This window comes from Bombyx mori, chromosome 1 (genome assembly GCF_030269925.1).
Source record: "Bombyx mori chromosome 1, ASM3026992v2".
Lineage (NCBI taxonomy): Eukaryota > Metazoa > Arthropoda > Insecta > Lepidoptera > Bombycidae > Bombyx > Bombyx mori.
Genome location: NC_085107.1, coordinates 14,478,285 through 14,505,461, shown reverse-complemented (window position 1 = coordinate 14,505,461; position 27,177 = coordinate 14,478,285). Strand labels below are relative to the sequence as shown.

Below are 27,177 nucleotides of genomic sequence, written 5' to 3'. Positions count from 1 at the left end.
GCTGCTCCATTGCACCGCGGAGTGGTTGGTGGTTGCCCTTGCGATTATTCTTATTTTTTATAAGTTTCACTTCTACCGTGTGTGACTGACTTGCACACACACACTTTTTTTATAAGTTTCACTTCTACCGTGTGTGATTTGCACGCACTTACATTTTTTTAACTACTAAATGAAAGAAACCTAAAATAGCTCTATAATTTATCCCTAATATAATCTTAGCATAAGCACAACTTGAATGTGAATTTTAATATAAACGGGGACTTTTAAATTACACATAAATAAATTGTATTTATTTGTTAGTTTCTGCAGCTATGTCAAACTCAAAAACAACTCAAACAACAGCAGTCGAGATGCTCTGGAACGAAACATCCAGAACAGACGCTAGTTAGCGCTAATAGGATCGCACTGAAACGAATCTAGCGTTGTTACCAATGTTACGTTGTTAAAAAAATGTTGTGAGTTTGTCACTTACTTCTTGTTTGTAACAATGAATAAAGTACACTCACTAATCTGTTCTGTGTCGAGGACTTGAGTGACGTAAACAGAGAAACAGCTTCTTTAGGATATATTTCGACGATTACAATTTTATGGCTAGTTTTACTTTGGTAACTCCAATTTGTGTTGTTAAATAATATATGATGTTAGTATCACTATTCTGGATAGTGCTATGACAAATAAGCACTTTCAATGCTTTTGTGTCGATTCGAACTACGGTACCAAATGTAGCCTTAGCTCTCGCTCTTAGCTGTAAACAGATAACATCATGTAGTTCGTAAACTCGTTCAGAACTACACTAAAAGCACCGTGACTTGAATCAACAATGGTATACACGCCAGCGTCTCAAATTTAATTAAGTTTTTTTAAGCTATTGCATAGCTTATATCGCGGGCTTTGAGCGCGGCAACCGAATCAAGAAATTCCGTAACGAAAATAAAACCTAACACCCTCACTCCGCCTACCATGTAGCTCGCGTTCAACAAATTCACACGTTGCGCTTGTGTAGTGTTTGTGAATAAGCGCGCGGCGTGACGTCGCACTGCATGCGCATCATGAAAAGTCTGCCCATCTCTCTCTCTCGCGGTCTAGCTTATGAATGTGAAGGGGACAGTTATTTTTTTGCTTTTGTTAATGTTTATAAATATAGCGTGGTCTTATTTTATTATTGTATAAGTTAATAAAAAATGCTAGACAATAGCTTTACCGCGGCAGTTCCCGAGTACCACACGTGTTTTTTTTTGCTTTAATATAATAGGTATTGAACATTCCATCTATTTCGTCATCAAGCCCCCGTGACCTAAATTGCTTAATTTAATTCACTTCGCGAGAAGCTAGAAGACATTCAATATGAAAAAAATTGGCAGTCACTGCGAACACATGACATTAGAATTTTTTTGTGTTTATTAAAAGATTTAAATATTTATTGGATGGACTAATACATTATGGATTAGAACTGTACAGCATCTGTACAAGATGCAAGTATTGCAATATAGAAATCCTTCAATTACTTATGTAGCGACTCGATAGCCCACAACGCCAGCAGGCGGCCTTTCCTTGACCTCTTCTTTCGGACTGCGTTCCTTTGCTTCTTCGATTTACAGTCAAAGACAGTTTCATAACTGCACAACGCAAAATACAGTCCACTTCTTCTGTTTGAAAGACCGTTAAGAATTCTGTACACAAGCGCAACCATGAGCTTCCTGGTTTGACAAAGAACAAGAGCGGTACTCCAAGAGTTTGTGCGTTGGTCTCATGTTTCAAGTTTAAATTACATATAAAAATGTCGCGAATTACAGGTAAATGTAAATTCTTATTCTTTATCTACCGAGGGTCATGACTCCAGTCGAGAAGCAGCTGCCTTTGAGCTGTTAGGTCTCCCTCGGAGGCGTTTGGGCAGCTGTTAGCGAATCCCACCCCTCCTGGTTGAGCCTTTTTTCGCCCACATATCCTAATGAAACTGAAAAGGCCTTTCCGCCCCCAGTAATCCTTACTTCGTAAAAAAGGCTGTGATGTCAATTTTTATTATCTATACACACGTGTATATATTTAAACGAATATAAGTATGTTTTTCAGTCTCTGGTACCGATAACACAGAGAATCCTAAGTCGAGGCCAGAAGAGCGTGCATGATTTGTTCCCTTAATTACTTAATTATCTATTTTATTTATTTGACTCTGGATAAAGTAGTTGTGACCGTTATGCAACCTCCAGGGCATTCTGATGCGCCCGTTGAAAAGATCGACCAAATGTGATTTAACTTTAAATTATTCATCCATAATTTCGGCTACAGCGACTGGCTTCCGACTGTCGGTCACCATTTTCGGAATAAAGGCAATTTTAACTTGGATGTGTACGCTGACAGCACACGCGTATTTTATTTACATACTTGTATTGGCGAATGATCTTTTGTGGATATTTTTGCTCGTTTTACTTGAGATACAAGTGTGAGTTTTAGCGAGCAAGTAGAAAAGGTTGATTATTTTGGGTATTATAATAAAAATGAAGACGGTACGTACCCGTACGGCTGTGAAATATCAAAACCCAGTATCTGCATAAAACTAAATTTTACAGGAGAGCCGAAAAACAATTTCATATCTTTGACAGCGTGCCGTTTCAATAATATTAGTCGTACCTTCTTGAGAGTGATTGCAAAATTTGAGGTGCATAACAGGCTTTATAAAAAAGTAGATTTCATGCGTCTATCACAAAAGATGTGCGTAGAGGAGCAGTTACTAATAAAAAGATTGTTTTCTTAGATCAAACTTTTTGAGTGTGACAATTTCAAAACCTAGTAAGATCACTTGCTTTGTTTTCATCTAATTCTAAAATATAATGAGTGGGGATAAACGCAAATTAATAGACTTAGTAAGATCACTTGCTTTGTTTTCATTTAGGTCTGAATTTACTGAGTAGGAACTAAATGCAATTTTTTAAACATAGTAAGAAAAAACAGAATAAAACAACATAAATATGGGCAGAAATAAGCAGTTTTAATGAAAAAGAAAAAAAAAACACATAATCGGAAACCAAACACTATTTGTTCACAGTAAAAAATCAAAAAATAATCACTCAAAATATTTGAAAACAGTCAAATAAAAATAAATTATTCGGTTATTAATATTTGTCCACTAGAAACTAAATTAACTGGATTATTATTAATCGGTACACTTTGCCAAGACTTCTTCTCCAAAACTTCTTTAAGCTAAATAAAGTTGTTACTATGCCTTCCTTTTTACTTTCGTTAATGCCTCTTGGAATATTTTTTAAGGTTGGCATGATCAAGAGATTGTGTTTTTAATAAGAGAATTCAACTCGGAATACGGAGATTAAAAATCATTCAAAACATATTACGGCACCCATTTACAAATATTATTTCAACCAAAGAACTAAGCAAAAAATTATTAATGGGAACAAGGTCATCATTGCGTCGCGGTATGCGTTTCTTTTTTACCCACTCATACGATTTTTCGAATTCGATAACTTCAATATGCGATTTGCAACCCAAAATTACATTCTTATAGTCTTCAAAATCGTACACAGCATCTTTTGTTTTTAATCTGCCTCTCCATATTGCCATGAACTCCATCAGCGACATGCTTGTGTGATCTTTAGTTAGGTAGGTATTACAAAGTCCAACTTTTTAAATTGAAAAACCCAGAGATTATTATAGTAACAAGTGATGTAAAGAGGATCCAATTTTTATTTTGAGCTCTGCAATTATCACACCACAATATCAAATGATTAAAATCTCTTTCTTTTTCGATCATTGCTGCAATTGCATTAACAATGTCATGAGCATCTCGTCCAGAACAGGCTTCATGCCATAGAATACAAATATTATTAACATTCGTTTTCTTTCTGATTGGTGCAAATGTCAAGTTGAAAGTTATCATTCTACTCAAGAAAAACGATTCTTTGACTTTAGGCATGTCGGGTAACAACATAACTTTTTGTAAATCCATCGAATAGTATCTCACAGAGGAAGTATTTTCTAGGGAGGCATCTTCTTGATACTTTTGTATTGCTTTACTTGCTCTAGCTTTGTGATCCCCGTATGCAGTTTTAACATCCTCTGGAATATTTGCACCTTCATTTACTTTATGTGTCGTAGTAGGTTGCAATTTTGGAAAACAAAAAACCTTGACAATAATAAAACACACTGAAGCGTACTTACATTTCACCATGTTGTTCTTTTAAAGCATTCAAGATCAATTTCGACCTATAAAACTGATTTTTACTCATTTTATAGACAAAAACACGAACAACGTGCAACGATTTTCTCACTTACTAAAGTTTCGCGGGAGTTTTGACGTTTATTTCAACCATTTCATTGCCTTAGTATCTGCATGAACCATTTTAAATCCAAGTAACTACAAGCACTTATTAGGTTTTTAAAATGGTTGATGTTATATACTATGTTCTAATCTTGTAATTTTTGCATTTTGAAAACCTTTACTGTAGATACTAGGTTTCCGACTTTGTGTAACTTCGTTTTTTACAAATTTTTGGGGGTTTTTGCTATCCTAATATGTGGAGAATGGTCTACAAGGTCGAAAAATGCAAAAACACACTTTTTTTTAAATTTGTCAGATACTAGGTTTTGAAATTGGACAGCCGGATTGTTTTCTTAATTTGGATCAGTTAACATTTTAAGAATGCTCTTCTACAAATTTATTTTTAATATACCTAGTGAAACGTGAAATACGTTTCTGGCACGAACCAGTCTTATTTTTGAGATTCAGGAAATTGGACCAAAGTCGTAATTGGGATAATAATAATAATAATAATAATAAAATAAGTACCAGCCGGACGCTGTACTCGAAAACGACCGTGCCAAGCTCTACTGGGACCGGCCCATCATTACGGACAGGACTATTCTTGCGAATAAGCCTGATATCGTGCTGATGGACCAGACGGAGTCTCGGGTATTTCTGGTGGATATCATCATCCCCTACGACGAGAACCTCGTGCGGGCCGAGGCAGATAAAAAGACCAAATATTTGGACCTGGCGCACGAGGTGACCGACATGTGGAGGGTGGTATCTACAGAAATAATCCCAGTAGTTGTGTCGGTGAATGGTTTGGTCCCTAAAAGCCTCTCAAAACATCTCGAGAGGCTTGGTCTCAACAAAAAGTCGGTGGTGGCCCAAATGCAAAAAGCAGTCTTGCTCGACAATGCCCGTATAGTTCGCCGGTTTCTCTCCCAATAGTCCCTAACGCTCCGGCCGATTGTTGCCCGCCTCGCCGGAGTGTGTCCTGCCGTCTTCCCAGGCGTGGCAGTGTTTAATACACTATAATAATAATAACGTTGATAACAAAGAAAATAATCTGAAATAATAATAATAACAGGAAGACCGCAATTTAATTCACGCCCCAGTTTCTATAAGTTTCGACAGCCGATGAAAACCATGAGAATCGGATCGTCCGCCCATCTACGCTTATTAAAAAACAACTTAGGCGAACTTAGCTTCAAGATGACGAAACGAATTTGGGCAATAGAAAATTACAAAAGTCACCGACCGATCAATTTCGGTTTTACTTGTCCATTTTAGCTAATTAAAAAAGCTTTCATACCGACTTCTGAAGTTGAAAGCCGCCCCTTAAGCGAAATACATGTCGTTTAAAAATACTAAAAAACACGCTCCGGGTATAGGAATTCGTTCAGAAAACAAATGACTACAAACTAAGTGAGTTTACTAGCTATAAAAAATTAATAATAGTTTAAAAAAACACGCTTTTATAGAAAAACCAACTAAAAAATAGAAAATAAATTTTAATAAATTTGAATTAAAAATAGAGTAAGTAAAAAAATATTTTATTGTAAAAAAAGCGTGAAGCGTGAAAGATTTCTTTATTCGCGATTCTAGTCGGTACATCAGTACACACACATTGATAAAAAGGATTCTAACATATAGGTAACCAACCGAATATCCTTAGTAAACGCTTTGTACATATATACCCTGCTTCGTAAAGAACTTTTACTGTACTGTGAAAGAAATTTTCATTAGATATCAATTGTACCAGTTCTTGCCTTATTTATGTCGGTACCCACTACACCCGTAAAATCTAAGTTTAGGCAGTAGAAGAACATGGAACATTAACAATATCATCATTTATTTATCGTATATTGTCGAACCACATTAGCTGTGCAATTAAGGTTTCTTTCAATCGCGATCAATATTGTTTCAGGAATTGCACGTTCGAAGACTTACATAATGAATTAACACAGCGACATTTTATTGCCAATACTATACTTCTATTTCGTTCTAAGTACCAATTTCCCGCTGGTTGAGGTTGAGGAATAGAGGCAACGGTAGATAAGAAGGCTCTCTGCTATTTCTACGCAATGTTATCATGCCCTACAGTTTGAAGGTTCCAAGTTCCAGCAAGAAGTTGATTCCAAGTTCCAAGGAACAAGTCTTAAAGTGGGAAAGCGTTAAATACGTTGTGATATCCATAATATTTCATGATTATTCTAAGGAATAATATCAAAATGAAATCGTTATATGCGACAGCGATAAAATGGACGTTTCAATTTTTTTATCGTAATCTAAATTTAATCGAAATATTGGTCAATGATCGCAAATAAAACAACACATCTAATATTCAATGTATTATATGATTCTTTAGCTCTGCTCTAATGCTAACTTTTACTATCATTAAGTCCTCTTTTGAATGTTAACCGTGCCTTCGGACCCCGGGTCTTGATAGATATTGCTTCGCGTTAAAAATAAGTACGGACGGTGATTCAAACTTCCTCGGGTATATTATGAATGATTATTATATCATAGGACGTCACAATCACTACAGGCGAATCATAAATTCACAATTTTTCTGATCAATAGTCTGGGGGGCGGTGAAATAATCTGGCAGCGAAATAAAGTATCTACATTTACCAAATGGCGATCGCTTTGGATTGCAAAATCCAGTGAGGTTGATTAAGAGTTTGTAGAAAAACTTAGATCTGCGGCTCATGTTATTAAGACAACTGACAGATTGTCTTACAGTATTTAGCTGTGGGGCAAAGATATTTAGAGACTTTTTATCTTGCAAACTATACCATTCACAATGATTTAAAATTGAGAATTACTGATCGATTAATATTAATCAATATTGGTGTAAAATACAATTTAAGATTATACTGTTAACAAAGTAACATACATTCAATAAATACTAAACATAAAATTCCAAACAAGAAATAAAATATAAAAACGTCTGTTTGAAATTTAATAACTCGTTCCTTTGTCAGGGCACCTAATACAGACAAATCCATTTTAAATGCAATACAAATATTGGGTCTAAACTTTAATATTTTTGAAATCAAAATATGCTTTAGTAGTAGAGTCTTATTAAAGACAAAAAATATGAATGAAAATTCAATACAATGACAAAATGGATAATGTATCTAAATTGGGCTTTGACTTAGAAATTTATATTCATTCCCATATCGAACCACACAAGAGAAAATATAATGATGCTAACACAAAAACAAAATATTATTATTAACCAAAAAGAAACTAGTCAAAACCTATTCTGATGTTCAATATTACCTAAGTATCAAAGCAGTGAAAAACGTTAATGTAATATAGCAATAACTAAGCCAAGCGGGTACCAAAGTTTATGTTAAGATTTTTAAATTTTCATTGATCTGATTTTATGTCAAATGATCATATTAATATTATATTGATGATATTTTTATAATTTTTGAGATGTGAAAGACGATGTGTAAAATTAAGAAATTATTTATTCTTTTAAAGCGACATCTAGTGGCATTATAGTCCAACAAATAAGAAAAGCTTATCAAACGAGAGTGCCATCTAGTCAATAGTAACTGAACTTTACTAATGCGTTAGTTTTTTATTTCTTTACCAACAAATAACATAGAGGGCGTTGCAATACTTTTTCATCCCACCAACAATAAGTATCGGCCTTTTTTTTTTCTTTGATTAAAAACCAAGTAGGAATAGGCTCGCTGAAACAAATTTTTAATGATAAATAGTCTTTAAATAAAGTTTTATACCATTTTAATCAAATTATTTTACAGATATCTTAATTTATATTTTTATTTTATCTGTGTACGAGAGAGATACAGAGTTTCCGTTACTACTCGTAGGTTTTAAATACTTAAAGAGTTTTATCGTTTAATATTATTGTATTTCATAAATATTTATATATTTTCAAACAAATTGAGAAATTAAAGGTTATAAAGCCATACCTAAATAATATAGTGAAAATAGAGGTGCTTCATTTTGCCAAAACTCCCCCACTTCCACCTCGTTTTTTTTTTGTCTTTCACATAAAATTTTAATAATCTCTATATACAAAAATGAATTGCTGTTCGTTAGTCTCGCTAAAACCATAGATTATACACTTAATATATTTGAGACTAAAACTCGAGAACGGCTGGACCGATTTGGCTAATTTTGGTCTTGAATTATTCGTGGAAGTCCAGGGAAGGTTTAAAAGGTGAGAAAATATAAAAAAGCTCGGAATTATATAAAAACAAACAATTTTGTTTTTCCTTTGATGTGTCCCCTTGATGTGTCTTTTATTTATCGATTGAGGCACTACAAAATCTGCCGGGTCAGCTAGTTTTTAATAAAATACTAATAAACGGTAGTCGAACAGTGCGCTTTGCAATAATCAGACTGAAAGTAGGTCGGTTTTATTCTGATAAGTTATAAAAAATATATGCAAATCGATTAAGCCGATAGCGTACATACTTACCATACCTACATTATTAAATAACACTCATTCTAAAAGCACTTTCTCTATCAAAACACTTAACAATTATATGATATTTTATAATAATGATAACATTGTTTTTAATTAAACCCCGTTCTAATTTCAACTAAAATCTTACCGAAGTTGATCACTTTTCTGTAACGGTTTAGCTAAATGTTACTGATGCCGTTTCCTAGATAATCCAGAAAAATGACGGGCTACGTGAACTTTGGAAGATACTAAACAATATTATTTATTTAAACGTCACTATGTCTTTCCTGTTCTATAATATATTTACTTATCCTCATTGTGTGTATTTCGTTGAAAAAAGCACGTCATTAAAGTCATGAGTATACAAGAAGCTTTGACTGCTAATTTATTATGTGGTATTTAATAAAAAAACAAAGTCGAAAAACCAACCCCTGTAACAGATCAATGTGTACATGTCGAGTCTTGTGGATTGCCAGTCTTAATGATCAACTAATCTAACTTCAGATGACGACTACTAACTTATTAAAGAAGAATATTACACGAATCGATTTGAATACAAAAAAAAAGATCATAGCTTCCGTAACCCTCAGACACAGCTTACTGAGTTTCTCGCCGGATCTTCTCGGCGGATCGCGTTTCCGATCCGGTGGTAGATTCTGCGAAGTATTGCTCTCGCTAGGGCCAGTGTTAGCAAATTCGCCAGGCTGAGCCCCGTGAGTTCCCTAACTCGTTTTATGAATCTAGTATAACCCATACTTACTAAAATATGTAGGAAAAACATAAAACAAAGCTTCCGTGGACAGCCGTCAATGAGGCCGTTGCTTAAGTGGTACCTATATCGCAGCATGAACGCTGTCATTGGTCTTGAGTCATTGAGCTGTCTCAACTGTATTGCATGACGATCGTGTCCTTTTCTCCAATATGAAACGGATGATCTCTTTCCAATAATATATAAGATGGTGCTATCTATCCTTGCATTCTCTGTCTTGGTCACATTTAAAAACGTCCCATGGACGAAATGCGGTGATTAAAAAAAAAAAAAAAAAGCAATTCTAAGCCAAATAAGATTTTCTGTTCACGTAGCTCTTAGAAGCTCAATGTCACAGCTTAAAACATTAATTTTCTTGGACGGTATTTTCATACAATATAATAAGAAAAGCAAAGGCTAAGTCGTAAAAAATCCGAAGTTACTCATAAGTGAAATACACATGTGGAACTATCGTAAAATAACAATTTAATGCAATTAATCCTCCAGCATTTCGTTGATAGCGTTTTGTTACTAATTTTAATTCCTTACCCATAGTTATGTTGTCACATAGTTTCGTAGGGCTGTTTGAATAAATAATGCAAATAATTATAGATAGAGCTATATTTATTACCCAAACATTTCTAGTGTGCCTACGTTGGTGCTTGGTCTGTATTCGAAAATCAAAACATTGTGGTAGCGCAATCAGACGACAATTATATCTGCTGATTTTAACAATGTCTAGATCATTTCAATACTTTTTCTGTTTAGTAGGGCTGTTTGCTTATACACGTTTCACATTTTGCAAGCTGTTGATTTATTATATGTATGTATATTGAGACATAAGTAATAGAATGATTTATTATTGTACATACAATAATAAATCATTATATTACTTATGTCTGTATGTTGTAAGTAGTATATTGTATATTGTAAGTAGGTAGGTATATATTTATAGTACCTATATTTTTTATTGTTTTATTTCATTATTCCTTAATGATTTGCATAAAGGTTTGGTCAGTTTCGATAGATCTCTCTAAATATTGTCAATAATAGTAAATTGCAAAATACCTGCTATATCTTGTTCAGAATTTCTTTAAATAAAAACGGTTGCCTAGAAGAGATCACTTGAAGCGATAAGACCGCTTATTGTTCAATTATACCTATCTGCCCGTTGACTGTTTTTCATTGATGATTTTTTATTGTGCGATAAAGTAACTTCTCTCTCTCTCCAATTGTTTTTAATCATTGAACCAATAGTATTTATATCTACGATGTTAGGGTATGTTATATCATGTTTACCCCGCGCGACCCTTATGCGCGGGGACCTCGTAGGAGGTTCGGCCCGGAAAAAAAATATCTTATATCAGCCAATAACTATCAATAGTCCATCTAACTACCAATAGTCCACTAATATATTCTTGTGTGTTAAATGCTTAAGTACTTTCTGTTGAGAAAAACTCCATGATAGGTTCAGTAACTTGGTTTCATCAAGGCTTTCTCTCCTTGTGACGCCGACAAAGAAATATGAAAACGAACATATTTTGCCCCACACATATATATTTTAAATTTAGTTTGCTAAACACAAAGGCGCGGTTTCCAGAAACTTCCTTGCTAATAAAATGTCTGGACAAAAATAAACATGAACAATAAAAAACCTAATACACCATTCAAAAAACGACGCTCGATGAAGAAGGCTAAGCGCTCGTTTTGCAGAAAGTTTGCTGAATTTCGAAGCTCCCTAGATTTCATTGATTTTCTCAGCTAGTCCCCGAGTCTGGGCTCGCTTGGCCCTAGGTAGGTGTCAAATCAAATCAAATCAAATCAAAAAATTTTTATTCAACATAAATGAAAGTACATACTTGTTGAACGTCAAAAGAACTACCGCCAATTCACAAGAACTAGCCTCCGTCCTGAGAAGAATTGGCAAGAAACTCAGCGGGCATGTTTTTTTTTTTTTTTTTTAATAAATTATTATTTATAAATTTTTTAATATTACATTATTTTTTTTAAATATGAGTTTTTTACAATGAGTATTATAACGTAACAATTACTACAATATTGAAATGCCCGGAGCGAGCAACTCATTCCCACTTTGTGCAATCTTCTAGATAATCATTGACTTTATAGTAAGCTTTATTGCACAGATGTTCTTTAACAGTTTTCTTAAACCTATGTATATGTAGGTTCTGAACATCTTGTGGAATTTTGTTGTACAGGCGCACAGACAAACACCCGAATGAATTTCGTATCTTATGTAACCTACTCATCGGCACAACAAGCTTGTGTTTGTTCCTAGTATTTCTATTATGTATGTCCGACTTTTTAGGAAACTCCTCAATATGTTTACGAACATACATCAAATTTTCAAAAATGTACTGGGATGGCATAGTGAGAACTTTAATTTCTTTAAATTTCTCCCTCAGGGATTCCCTTGAGTGCATGTTATAAATAGCGCGTATAGCTCTTTTCTGCAGAATAAATATCGTTTCTACATCGGCCGCATTGCCCCATAGCAAAATGCCATAGGACATGACACTGTGGAAGTAACTAAAGTAAACTAAACGAGCCGTGTCCGCGTTTGTTAACATTCTAATTTTTTTTACTGCGTATGCTGCAGAGCTGAGCTTACTCGCCAATTTATGAATATGAGGTCCCCATTGCAGTTTGGAGTCCACTGTTATACCAAGAAATACGGTTGACTCAACAAGCTCCAATGATTCCTCAGAAACAATTACATCACTATCCACTTGTCTCACATTTAAAGATGGTTTAATACATTTTAAAGTAAATTTAATACATTTAGTTTTCTTACTATTCAATAATAGGTTATTGATACGGAACCAATGAACCACACACGAAATCGCATCATTCACTTCGTCATAGACTTGTAATTGTCGTTTAATTTTAAATAATAAAGATGTATCATCTGCGAATAATACGACCTCGTGTCGGGACTCAATAAAACTAGGTAAATCGTTTATATATATTAGAAATAAAAAAGGACCCAAAATGGAACCCTGAGGTACACCCATTTTCAACAAGGTACCTGAAGATCTATTACCTTTCACATCTACTGTTTGTATCCGTCCTGATAAATAGGAAGTAATAAGTTCCAATGCACCATCCCTAATACCATAGTGATGTAGTTTCCTCACCAATGTTTCATGTTCAACACAGTCAAATGCTTTGGATAAGTCACAGAAAATTCCAAGACAATCATGTGATTCCTCCCAAGATTTAAAAATATTTTTGACTAGATAAGCACCTGCATCAGTTGTAGAGCGACCCCTGGTAAACCCGAATTGTTTATTATGAAGCAGGTTATTTGAATTAAAATGTTCTAAAAGTTGTGTCAAAATTATTTTTTCAAAGATTTTACTCAACGTAGGGAGTACTGAAATAGGTCTATAGTTAGAGGGGTCATCAGTACTACCAGATTTAAAAAGAGGAATCACTTTACTATGTTTCATTAAGTCAGGAAATACACCACACCTAATACAATCATTAAAAATACTAGCAAGATGAGGAGCAATAATGTCTATTACAGACTTCAAAACCTTTACTGATATTCCCCACAAGTCAGCTGTATTTTTTACATTAAGGCTATTAAAACTTTTTATTATATTGCTTGAATTAATTTCCTTAAATTTAAAAATTTCATTACATTTGTTGACATGTTTATGCAATAATATTTCAGCTGCTGTGGGGGATGAATTTAGAGAAGTGGTAGTTGAAACTGGAATGTCAGAGAAAAACTTTTCAAAAGCATTAGCCACATCTTTATGACTAGTTACCAATTTATCATCTATTTTTAATGAGAATTCTTGGTGACTATTTCTGACTTTTCCACTTTCTCTACCAATGATGTTCCAAGTCATCTTTATCTTGTCAGGGGCATTTTTTATTAAATCACTTAAATGTAAAGATTTTGCCGTTAAACAAACTTTTCTAAATACTTTTGAATAGTTCCTGACATATTGATGAAATGTTTCATCATTATTATAGGCTTTTTGAGAGTACAGATCATATAACTTTTTTCTACTTTTGTACACTCCGGTGGTGGCCCACTCGCTGAACACTGTTTTGTTTTTTAATGTTACAGTTTTAGGAATAAATACATCAGCAAAGACCAAATTAATTCTCTCAAACATATTCTGGTATGACAAATTTGGGTTATGGTTATAAATAATTTCTGAATGTTCTTGCTTAATATTTTTTCTAAACTTCTCAATTCGTTTTTTATTAATAGGAACAATCACAAGAGTATTTTTATCTATAGAATTGATATTAGATTCAAAAGACACAAATTGTCCACTATGATCTGATGTTAACTGATTAATAATTTTTTTGTTAATCGGTGTTACATTTGTAAATATGTTATCTAAACATGTTGCCGATGTGGTCGTTGTCCTAGTAGGCTCTAAAAATAAATTTGGGAGGTTATATGACTTTAACAGTGTTCTGAATCTAATAGTGGTATTTGTGTTTTCTAAAAGATTAATATTAAAATCACCACATACAAAAATTTGTTTATTAGAAACAGAAAGCTTCAGCAATGCATTTTCCAAAATATTTTCAAAAGAATCATATAACGCATCAGGAGGTCTGTAGACGCAGACAACAATGAGGTGCTCAAGCTCAACACAGGAAATTTCAATAATTCTCTCAACAGAGAGGGCCACTACATCCTTTCGTTCCTTACATTTCAAACATTTACTAACGAGAATCAGTGAGCCACCGCGAATAGCGTTCTCTCTGCAGAAGGAACTTGACAACTGGTGATCATTAAAATTAAACAATAATTCATAATTTCTAAACCAGTGCTCAGTAACACAGAATATATTAATATTATGCATATTTAAAAACATTTCAATTTCTAGCTCTTTACCCATCATCCCTTGTAAATTTTGATGCACCAAATTGAATATGTTAATAATTGAAACGTTAACGTCTTTTGATGGGTATAATCTAGTTGTATTAATTGATTTGTAATTGCAAGAGTGTGACTCCTTTGTCTTATCAATTAATTTAAATTGGAAGCAGATTCCAAAGTCTTAAAACATGTCAAATTTTTTTTTCCTGCTCAATAGAAGCAGGTATTTTTTTAGCTAAATTTATAGCTAGGAAATTGTGTATAAAATACTGTAGCGATGTTGCTACTTGTCTAAAATTTTTATTACTTAATTTAAATAAGTCATTTTTTGATGTCCTTAAATTTCTAAAATTTATTATATTATTTATGTCTATTAATTTAAATGCATATTTTTTGGATGTCAAGGTGCAGTTATTATTATCAAAAGCATTATAAATTGCATTATTAATATTATTAACAGATTTAACAAAGGCAAGTAGGGTGCGTAAAGAGCACAACCGATATTTCGTCTCTTTTTATCGAGTAGCTTGTGCGCAATGCTTTCTTGCCCGGGTACTCGTGAATGGCCTGATCCAAAGTTAGAGCAACGCGGATGTTCGACGTTGGGAGACGTGTTCGAGACAATCGCACTGCCCGGAAAAACATCTTAGATGCACGCTACGGAGATACGAATGTTTCCGGCGAACATCCGCGTTGCTTTCCACCAGCCCCATGCTCCGAAAACTCTTAGGTAAGAATTATCTCCTAGTTTATTTCTCCTTTTCTTTTTTCAAAATAACTCATTCAGTTCGACATAATTAATTTCATTCTTCTTTTTTCATTCTTTTCATAAGTTCTACTTTGTTTATGAATATACTATATTTGCAATCTATTCAACATTTTTGACCATGAACTTATTCGACAGGTATAAATAGTATGTAATAGTTGATAATGTTCCACAGGCACCCTTCTCGCCTATACCTTGGTTTCAACCTGCGTTTTGGTTCTCCGCTATCAACCTCACACCACAAACCTCATCGAGCTGCTGCCGCAAAGCTTGAGAACTCCTGTAGAACCAGACGCAACTGCCACCGCGTCCCACGAGACATGCTTCACTGTGAGTATAAAAACTTATTTCTAATAATTATTATATACGTATACTAGCTGTACCAATCCGCATCGCTGGGCATTAAAAATTAACACTATTATTTCTCACCCCCACAAAGATTCTCATCATTAACGCCCCCACAACTGGTGTAGGGAGTCCAACACTCATATAAATATTAGCCTATCCATTAAGTACATGTATTTTCTATATGGATACCAAGTTTCAAGTGAATCGGATGAATGGTTCAGTAGTTATAACGGAACATCCGTAAAAACCATATTAGTATAGATATATCTGTAAGTCTTGAAAATGTTTGTCCGTTTTACTACTTGTCTATTTTAGATTTATATTAAGGAAGGTTCGGGCTTGATCCCGGTAATAGGGGTTGGAGGGTGACCGGGAGGATGAGGGAACGACCGGGTGAATCGATGGGAAGATGACCGGGCACTCTTGACATGCGCATTGAGACCAAACAGCCTCCGCCTTGAACATACTGATCGTTCTAGATCTGATTTATACTTTGAATCTCGCGCTGTTATTTTTAAGCTTAACAAGCTTGAGAAACAATGTTTTCTGCTACGATGACTGTTGTTATTATTATTACACTTAAATACTGTAACTTATAAAATAACTTTGTCAAAAACTTTTCTATTAAATGAGATTAAAGACTTAGAGTTAAATACATCTCGTACCGAATGCTTAAACATTTTCTTGTAGTGCCTCATGAAACCGCAATACAAGATACAACAAGTACATTTAACTTTGCCTCGTCTGTAAGAGTTTGGTCATTGTGAAATTAATTATTTTGATACAGTAAAAACCCTATCTAACTAAAACAAAACAATAATGCAAAAATTTAAAATAGAAGTAATCTGTAACACATTTATTGTTAATTATGTTTTCTAAAAGAAGGACGCTGCACGTAAATATTTTCTTCTTTCTACTTATTTCTTCGTCTAGACCGGAGAATGGACGTTAATCTTGTGCCAGGGTATTAAGATCACCAACCCACACATGAGATGAGATGAGATGAGATGAGATGAGATGAGATGAGATGAGATGAGATGAGATGAGATGAGATGAGATGAGATGAGATGAGATGAGATGAGATGAGATGAGATGAGATGAGATGAGATGAGATGAGATGAGATGAGATGAGATGAGATGAGATGAGATGAGATGAGATGAGATGAGATGAGATGAGATGAGATGAGATGAGATGAGATGAGATGAGATGAGATGAGATGAGATGAGATGAGATGAGATGAGATGAGATGAGATGAGATGAGATGAGATGAGATGAGATGAGATGAGATGAGATGAGATGAGATGAGATGAGATGAGATGAGATGAGATGAGATGAGATGAGATGAGATGAGATGAGATGAGATGAGATGAGATGAGATGAGATGAGATGAGATGAGATGAGATGAGATGAGATGAGATGAGATGAGATGAGATGAGATGAGATGAGATGAGATGAGATGAGATGAGATGAGATGAGATGAGATGAGATGAGATGAGATGAGATGAGATGAGATTCCTAACAGTAATGTTACTGTTACAGGGACACCTGCAAGCCCATATCCAAGCAGCCAGTCAACACGTTATGGTCCGTCGTGTCACCCGAAGGTATTTTGTTTTTCCATTTAGCAGTTCTGCGATGCGAACACGCCTGCGATTTTTGGCAAACGCGAAAGGCCAGGCCGACCATTATTTTATAGTATGTGTTTCAACCGAATGGAGTCTCGACATAGTTATTTTCACAGTTCTCCGGACTCCGACGATACTCTTCCTGGCGACGACAGCGAAGAGTACGGTCGTGATGACACCTTCCTCGTTAACTCGGCTGCCGAAAACAAGTTCTACGGTAATTTTTTTATAACTCATCCTTTTGAAGTTGCTTACTTAATATTCATAATTTATTTTCCATAAATTCGATACCTATCATTTACGAATTTCGTGTCGTAATAGTGGGCGCGGTTCCTGGGGGCTCCGGAGCTGCTTACACGCGTTGCGGCCGCTTCATGGAAGCAATATCTCGTAGGCTGCACGCCATGTCTTATCTCTGCCCTGGTCTCTTCCCCTGGGTCGACTGCGGTCCGGCTACCGAATTTACCGGTTAGTTAATCAATTAGTATCGATTTGAATTTTTTGGACCATACAAATTTCGGCTCGTGTCTATAAAGTTAACATTGTTTCAGGTTTGTTCGTGATCAAGGCTGTAGGTGTGATGTTCGTTATGATCTTCTTGTTTGACGTCTTGGCTGCCTACGGTAACCCTGGTACCTCCACCTTCACCGCCATTGTTATGGTACTTCTCTTTCTCGGAATCGTCCTGATCCTTCTTCTTATCTCCCGTAAACCACAGAACCGGTAACGTGTTTTATTTTAATAATTTTGTCAAAAGATTTTATAGTTTAAATCAATGTTTGTTAATACGTTTTATTTATTTATTTTGGAAACAGCGTTGCCCTGATGTATACGACCCCTGGACTTCCGTTCGTGCCGACTATCGCTATTATCGTCAACATCTACCTGATTCTGAATCTCTCGATCCTGACTCTTGTTCGTTTCACCGTCTGGATGGCACTCGGTAAGTACTACGGTTGTGTAAGTACTGAATTAATAAAAATGCAAAGCGTTTGCTGAAGCGGCATGTCTTATTTAATTATTCTTCTTCATTACATTCAATTGTACCAACAGGAGAGACGGGCGTTGGCAGAGCGGTGAATTAACGGGACCTATTATTTTTAATATGACAGGTCTCGTGATGTACTTCAAATACGGAATCAAGAACTCAACCTTGGAAACCAACCCAAAGATGCCACGCGCTGTTACTCCACCCCCACCGAATCCCCTTGACCGCACCACGATCCCGCCAGCTTCTCCAGGACAGTCCAAACCAGTTGGAGACCGAAACATTTTTGAGGGAGACGGCAATAGCGGATTCTACGGACACTTTGACCAGTACGTGAAGGCGATACTGCATCTAACAATATTGGTACCGATGTAAACAATTTTCAAATAATAAACATTACTTTTAGATACCCCGATCCGCTTCTGTCTTGGCACGAGTCGAATCTAGAGCCTGCTCAATCAACCAGTCGAGGAACAATGTCAACGACTACATACAAACAGGTTGAGACTAGGTCGGTAAATAGATACTTCAATTTTTCAATTTATTTCACTTGCCCTGATCAAATAACTATGGTACTGTTTTTCAGATACAACATGAAAACCAACAGTACCACATCCCACACTTCGAGTCGACCACCATGGGCGTACCCAGATTCTACATATGACACATGGGACGACTAAAGTCTCTTTTTTTATTTTCTCCATTAGATTCATTTAAATACTTACAGTATCTGGCGGTTACTATTTGGTGAGATTTTGACGTCACCAATTTTGTGTAATTCATCAGATACTATGAGTATTTTTGAAATAGTTTTCAACTAAATATTTCATTGGTAATAATTTTAGCACCATCACAATTCAATATATTATTGTCTCAAGATGGGCGGCGACATGTACGTTTTGATGACCATGGGCTCCGGTAACAACTTAACATCAGGCGGACCGCGAGCTCATCCGCCCATATAGAGCAATAAAACATATCCCCAAAACATCTCTGACCACTAATTAAAAAAAACCTACAGTCTTAGTATAAATTTCCTAAAATTATCAATGAAAATTTAGTAACATTAGATCATTTCTTATTCTCATAAATTTGTCGGTTTTTAAGCGATTTTTTCTAAAATGTAGGTGTATACATTATTATCTAATTTCTATCATTTAAAGTCTGTTAATTGTAATGATTTTTTCATTCATTTAAAGTTACATTTAAGTTTCTAAATATGAATTTCTTTTTTAAATATAATTTATCAACTCATTATACACCTACTACTTTAGTTAATCTTTTTAAAAATATTTGTTTATTTATTTGTTTAATTTAACGTCTAAGTTAAAAAGAAGAGTAACATCTTATAAAGGAACCATGTAGTACTCGGTGGATCGTGGTGGACTCCAAATTTAATATGCGGAAACAAATATCCTACGTGGCTATAGATTACTTTCTGGAACGCTCGAATTATATTCTACATCAAAGAAAAACTAAGAACTAACTAACAAGAATAACTTCTTGTTGTCCACCGATATATCTTTCATTTTAATTTTTTTTTCTATTCAATTTACTTCCCTTCATAACTATCAACCTCACTAGAATCACATTAAAAATTCCTATCTTCAAATCGAAACATATCAGACGAATTTCTATAGATTTCTTAAAATTACTTACAATATTTATGTAGACTAATCCCCTCTATCTAAACTATCCTATCTAAAACAGTTTGGAAATTCTCTTAAATACAAAACCATTGTATTAAACTGTCTTATACTTTGTACATGTCTTTAGAAACTTCTACGGAGTTCGTTCAACTTTTGAATCCCTCTTATTGTTCGAAAGCCTGTATTGGAATGTGTATTTGTTGCGGATCGTTATTGAGTTAAAATTTCACTAACAATTTAATGTATCGAAGATTTTTCGGGACATGTTAAACCATGAATACGTAAGCTGGCGAAAACGAATCACAACAAACAATCACTACTGGAAAGTCTTCCGTCTATTATAACTGAACGTTTATTTGTGTGAGATGAGAGTGCAATTGAAACTAGAGTTATGGTAGGGATTGGCAATGTCTGGAGTGATAGAACAGGCCAGGGACGCCGGCCATGTTCAGTGGTCTGACGTTTTAATTGCCTTCATCATTTTCAGCAAATGAAGGTTTAGCTTTATAATAATTCGTAAATATAATCGCTGAGTGGCCGTTATTAAATTCGCTAACACGTCGATTCCTATTAATTTGTTTTATTTTCATCGAGTCTCGGAGGCATTCTTGATGACGTGATATTTTATGTAATGTGTTATAAGTTTGTAATTTTAATCAGCTATTCTAGAAACTTATGGGTCCGCGACTAGTTTTCGTAATTAGGTTAATGAATGTTTTTCGTTACTAAATGTATCTCGTTGGATTTTGCTGCGATCGGCATTTGGACTGTGAAAATTTGGACTGAACTTAGATGAGGCTAGAGAGGTGGTGTCGTTGGCAGCAAAATTAATCGCTAGTAATTAGTCTTGATGTAAGTCTTAGTATAACGTAGTTTTAAGGCGGCAGTGTCTCTAAGTAAAACCTCCAGCGTCATAAAAAAAAATTAAAACAAAGAATTATCACGAATAATTCTATTTCAGTACTTTTAGTATCATATAACAGGAATTAATATTCATTTCTGAAAACGTCGTAATTGAAAATAATAAAGAACTTAACAGTTGATCTTAACAGTTGTTGATCAATGAATTAAATGGTTGGCTTTTGAAATGTGATCGTGGAATTGTGAATGAATGTATGTTAATTGTTAATAGCTGGTTCGCATGGTGTCCCTTGACTCGTTCTGTAATTAGAATTAAATTCAATTCGAGAATTTCTCGAAAATTCGATATTAATTCTGAATATAGACGACAACGGGGATAATATTATTTAGTGTATAAAGCGTGAGAGTTTGTTGTAATGGTTAATATCTGGTATTCGAATTAAGGCAAAATTGTTAAATAATCGTTAAATTTCAAATCGGTATCTAGTACTCAAGTTTTTGCGATGAGGCTGCATGCCATTTAGATTTTAATATCATTATACCTATTTATTCTCTAGTAATAATGAAATAACGTGTGTCGTATGCCGCGTATGAAACCAAAACCTACTTCATTAATTAGGACAGACCCCAAACCACTATCGTATTTTTAATATGTGTGCTTTATGATTCTCGTGAAAAAATTTATGATCCGTTGCTAACTATGAAGCTTATTACAGCACGCGTTTTGTAACTGGTATTGGATTGTGAATATCATCGGTCTTGAAGTGTACTTGAAAGATAATAAGAGATATCGTCAACAAAAAGTATAGATAATAACTGAACCGACGCTATAATGGAGCGAAATGATGTGGCATCATTGGAACAACAAAAATGTTATATAAATAATTAGTAATGGTTATAATGTGCCTACAACGAATACAGCTTACAAATCACTAATAATGTTAGGCACCTTAAAGTGAGATCTAACTTTAGGCAGAATAATTATATTACCAGGAATTTTAAAAGCTATGATCTAATGTAACAGTCTTAGTAACTTAAACTAAACACCAAAAAGTTATGTTAGGCACCTTAAAGTCAGATCTAACTTTAGGCAGAAAAATTATATTACCAGGAATTTTAAAAGCTATGATCTGATGCTACAGTCTTAGTAACATATACTAAACACCAAAAAGTATATGTTAGGTCTATTAGTTATTGTATTAAAAATTTATCAGATTTATGGGAAGCAAGCTAGATTATAATACAAACAATCTTTGATAGACTTGTGTACGTACGGTAAGAAAGAAAATTGATGCGAAAATCTCAACGTGTGCTCAGTTATGTTGCTGTAAGTATTATTTTGAACCCCGATTTTCGTCTTGTATCCCGATAAATGTTGAAATGGTATGAAAAAAAAAAATACCTTAGGAATGTAAGTTCTCAGAGCTTCGTCCATCATATCGCGACGACTCTGACGATAGTTTAAGTTTTAAAAATTATTAAACGCCAACATTATATGTGTTTCGTGAGTAATCTAAAGGAATGTAATCGATAAATGGTACTTGGAAATGTTTTGCTATGTGTATCGCTCAAACGCAGGCTGAAATATACATATTAGCATGAATGAATGAGCCACTATACACGCAAATAATACGAGTAACGTTCGTCGATTTCGCAGATCTGTGGTGAGTTTTGTGTAGCAATTTTATTCATTAAATTCTTAAAAATTCAATTCATAATAAAAAAATGCTGTCTCACTCTTACACACTAGAGAGTGAAACGCATATTTTTGTAAAATATTTAAATTGAAAATGCATTTCTAATGATTTAATGATAAAAGAACGTTTATAATCGTAAACAGATCTGTTAAAATTTAATTTTATGTACTCATTGGAAACATAAATAATGGAGTTTAAATACATGTAATCGATATAATATTACTTAACAATTTATCTTAATCAATATACTGAAATATATAATACGGAATATGTGTCTAATGTAATCACATTTAATTGACCCTTTATAAGTCTAAGTTAACGCAGAGGTTGCAATAGCAATCGAATTACCCGCTCATGTGACATAAATGCAGAGATCGACCGAATATCTTATTAGGCTTCGTTGAAGCGTTCAAAATACTGTGCACACACCTTTAGATATACTCAAAAAGGAGAATTGTGCAATCACCATCTTGATACAGACAACAAATTTCGTTTCGCATGGGTTTAAAAGGAAACAAAACTACCCTCGCACTTAATTGGCTTCTATAGCTACATTACGCTTTGGAACCGTGCTCCATCCTGTACCGTTAAATTAGTAGTAACATTTTAAGCCTGAAAGTAGATTCTTGGTATCGGCGGAAATTAACTTCGAATTTACGAGAATTAAAAAGACGCTTGATATTAAAGAGCGTCGGGCTTATTTCGAAATACATAGTTGGATGCTTCATATCCAATATGTTAAGAAAACTACCCGCTACAGATTACCTGAGGAGTTTTCATTAATTACTACAGACTTTTTACAATCGTCGGTACATCGCGTTTCCAAGTCAAACATTCACCTTGAAGCTCAGGTCATAGATGATCGTACATGGTCGATCACACGCACACACACACGACGATCTGCAAATGCAGCCTACTAAATATCTCTATTAATGTGACAACCCTTAATTTGGTTGTCTAAATTGGTTTTTACGCCAAGTAAGATCCGGTAAGTTTCTCTGTTTTTGACGTGAGCGATTAGATGAAAATGCATGATTTGTTAAGGTTCCGGGAATATTGCAGAATTCGGCATTTACACTAAATGAGTGCGCAGTGATCAACACAGAACAGAACTTCGATGTGCAATCGAGCTTAAAAATTTTAGCCTCCTAACAGACGTAGGAACCACCTTAAGTGTATATGCTAATTCGCTGTTGAATAAAACTAAAAAGCGGATAATGTAATGTGTTTTGAGTCATTTTACATTCGTTTTCATTGTCTTAATGCCTTAATCGTAGCGTAGCCGTTGACTTTGCTCCTTTGCTACGCCGCATTGAGTTTAGATCTCGTATATGGCAAAGCAAGTGACAGAAATGGAGACAATGGCGATTGTTAGTTTTGCGACTGCTTATATTGGTACTTCTCACAGATGAACAAAATTCTGCATGTCAGTTTCGAACTTACCAAGCCTAAAACCTCGTATAAGAGAACACAGCCTTTGGATCATGTAAGTTTAAATAAATACGAAAACGAATTTTAAACAAATATTAAATCAAAAAAGATTTGATCCATTGAAGAGAAATCATTCATTGATCCGTTGAGAAATTGATCCATAACAAATCACCATTTTTGTAGTTCGCTGGCTATATGTAACCTTTGCCTTTAACCTTTGGTTGTACTTGTAAATCGATATGATCAAATATTGGACTGAATTTTATTTTAAGGAAAGTTAGTCTCATAATAGCATTTCACTTGACGCCGTGTATGCGAGTAGAGGTACTAAAAGTTTTAATCAATATTCAAAAGAAATCACTAACTTAATCAAATGAACCAACAAATATAAACTTACTCAGGAAACAGAAACGCGTCTGTCTAAAATAAATGAATTATTTGCATTAATTTGTGGTAATAAAATAATAATAAGCAGTAAATCCTCTATATTGTCGTTTGAGATAAAGAAAAAAACAAATGCACTATGACATGTATGTGAAGTGCTATTATAATGAGACTAAAATTTGCGGTACCATCGCAGTTGCAATGTTTTTCATTCGAATGTTTTTCGCTGAAGACAAATCGATCGTCAATTGAAAATCAAACGGAAATGTACAAGTAGGTATATATGTTACCAACTGTAACATCGGACACGTTTAAACATGTAACTTAATGTTATATTCATGAAATTCAGTTCAAAGTGTTTCATAGGCATATTATTAACAGTACATAACAAGGAAGTTTTGATTTGTAGATAAAAAATACAACATTATTTTAGACATTAGTAGACATAGACAAACCTTTTTGCACTACAAAGAACTTCTACCTGTCATAGACTCTTTTTTTTTGCCTACCTACGCTGATAGCCTTGAGAGGCTATTTCAGCTTCGCCCTAACGTTTGTAGGTGAGCTCACAGAGTTCAACCGGAGAGTTGCTAACACTGACCCTAGCAAGAGCAGTTCTTCGCAGAATCTACCACCGGATCGGAAACGCGACCCACTGAGAAGATCCGGCGAGAAACTCAGTGGGCTCCTGTCATAGACTATACAGTCAAAACTTACACTCTATGAGTTTAAAAAATTTACACGAATTCACCAAATTTTTACAAATTCCGGAATCCATTCAAATACCGTGACTTCAAAAACGTGCCAAATTACGCAGTCGGAAACTCTTATTAAGCTCGAACTAGGACTTTTGAGTTTGATTCTCGATCTAGAGTAGAGAGTCAAGATGAGGGAATCTAATGAAGAAATTCGATACGTTTTATAATTTTACTGCAAAAAAGGTAAAAATGCAACGCAAGCCGCGAAAAAAATTTGCGATGTTTATGGACCTATGGACCTAGTGCAGTGTCTGTAAGAGTAGCACAAATTTGGTTTAAGCGTTTTCAATCCGGAAATTTTGATGTCAAAGATGCTCGTCGCTCTGGTCGCCCTATTACGAATAAAATGGATGCCATTTTTTGAAAAAGTGAAGCAAGATCTGCATATCAGTAGTTATGATGTAGCTGAAGAAACTGGAATTTACCACAAAACAATTTTGGCGCATTTGAAAAAAAACTGGGTACACGAAAAGCTCGATATTGGTTACCTCACGAGCTCACTGAAAGAAACCTAATGAACTGTGTAGGTACTCATTTGTGATTCTTTATTACGACGTAATGAAACCGAACCATTTTTGAAGAAGCTGATAACTGGTGATGAAGAGTGGATCACGGACGACAAGAACGTGCGAAAAAGGTCGTGGTCAAAGGCCGGTTAGGCTTCACAGGCTGTAGCAAAGCCCGGGTTAACTCGCAACAAGGTGATGCTGTATGTGTGGTGGGATTGGAAGAGCATTATTCATAATGAGCTGTTACCACCAGACAGGACCATCGATTCTGAACCCTACTGCGAACAACGGATTAGATTAAAGCAAGAAGTTGAGAGAAAGCGGCCGGAATTAATCAACAGAAGATGTGTGGTTTTTCATCATGATAACGCTAGACAGCAAAAAGTAAGAGCTTGGCTGGAAGGTGTTAATGCATCCGCCGTATAGTCCTGATCTTGCACCTTTAGATTTCCACCTGTTTCGGTCTCTTCAGAATTTTTAGGCAGTGTCTGGTTAAGATCACGAGAGGACTGCCAAAACCAATTGTCGCGGTATTTTGACCAGAAGCCCCAAAATTTGTATAGCAATGGGATCATGTCTCTACCTGCAAGATGGCAAAATTTTATCGAATAAAATGGTATCTACATACTTTAGTTAAATGTAAATATATATAATAATATATATTAAAAATGTTGTGAATTTTCTTTTTTTAATGAATTTTCTTTTACGAAGAAACTTTTTCTCCAGCCTATTACATATGTATCTAGTACTGCATGATAAATCGATGTCTTTGAAGCGTCTCGTATTGACGAAGAAAAATTCTACTCTTGTTCTTTTTCACCCTCTTCAATCGTTAAATCCTTGATAAGTTTCCATAGACTAAGCCGAGGATTTAGATCAGAAACAGTTCCGCTAGTAACTGCATTGGAATAGTTGAATACTAATGTAAAGTTGCGCTTGAAAATCGTGTGTTCAGTGAACACAGTGAATTCTCAGATAAGTGCCAGGACCAGGATAGAACTCAATGTGCTTCCGTTTGACTCCATCACCGTCGAACCGCCCGGACAATCACAGTTTGTAACTTAAAGCCATTTAAATCTTAGTTCAAGGCCAAAAGTTTGACTTTGATCTTTCCGGGGAGGGTTATTAGAAGATTTATACAAAGAGAAGATAATGCTTAAAATAATGTTGCATTTGTAATTTGTTTCTTTCTGACGTAATTTGCCTTTGACTTATAAAGGGTTAACCATATAGATATTAGTGTTTCAATGTTCTTGATGTATTAGTCATTTTAATGATCTCTATGTTGCATGTAATCATTATCCATAGCCTGAGGCTCTCTTAAAGAGCCTTTCTGTACTGCAATGTTGTTCATAAAATAAATAAAAAATATAAAAAGTGTTTTTATTTATATAAAGATAGCTACCCATTAAATAGATTATCTTACGAGTATCTAATGGAAACTTAGTATGCGGGTCAACAATAAAGACCCGCCCTGGCTTCGCGTGGTTAACTGAGAAATAGTTTGCTAACAGCAGCCTTAGCAAAATCAGCTTTTTTTTCCTGCCTAAGCTGATAGCCTTGAGAGGCTATTTCAGCGTAACCTTAACTAGTAGGTGAGCCCACAGAGATCAAACGGATGACGTCGCTAACACGAACCTTAGCAAGAGCCGTGCTTCGCAGAATCTACCACAGAATCGGAAACGCGACCCACTGAGAAAATCCGGCGAGAAACTCAGTGGGCTGTGTATGTGGGTTAATTAACTCGTCGAGCCCTTCATCGCAAACGACGGGTTCGACGAGAACGAGGACCGGGAAAGATCAGTACTTCGCGAAATCTACCACCGGA

The 27,177-nt window shown here is 34.9% G+C and overlaps 1 protein-coding gene across 1 annotated transcript in view; it reads left to right on the top strand.

Annotated features, from left to right (window-relative positions):
* Positions 1-26,726, top strand: part of LOC101740985 (solute carrier family 7 member 14) — a 124,091-nt gene extending 97,365 nt beyond the window's left edge. Inside the window, exons 9-17 of the mRNA XM_038012107.2 lie at positions 15,274-15,428; positions 16,987-17,051; positions 17,189-17,289; positions 17,394-17,540; positions 17,624-17,795; positions 17,888-18,015; positions 18,185-18,389; positions 18,467-18,571; positions 18,647-26,726. Of these exons, the coding sequence (XP_037868035.2) occupies positions 15,274-15,428; positions 16,987-17,051; positions 17,189-17,289; positions 17,394-17,540; positions 17,624-17,795; positions 17,888-18,015; positions 18,185-18,389; positions 18,467-18,571; positions 18,647-18,740 (1,172 nt within the window). The 3' untranslated portion in view covers positions 18,741-26,726. The remainder of the gene's footprint in view (positions 1-15,273; positions 15,429-16,986; positions 17,052-17,188; positions 17,290-17,393; positions 17,541-17,623; positions 17,796-17,887; positions 18,016-18,184; positions 18,390-18,466; positions 18,572-18,646) is intronic.
* Positions 26,727-27,177: the final 451 nt, after the last annotated feature.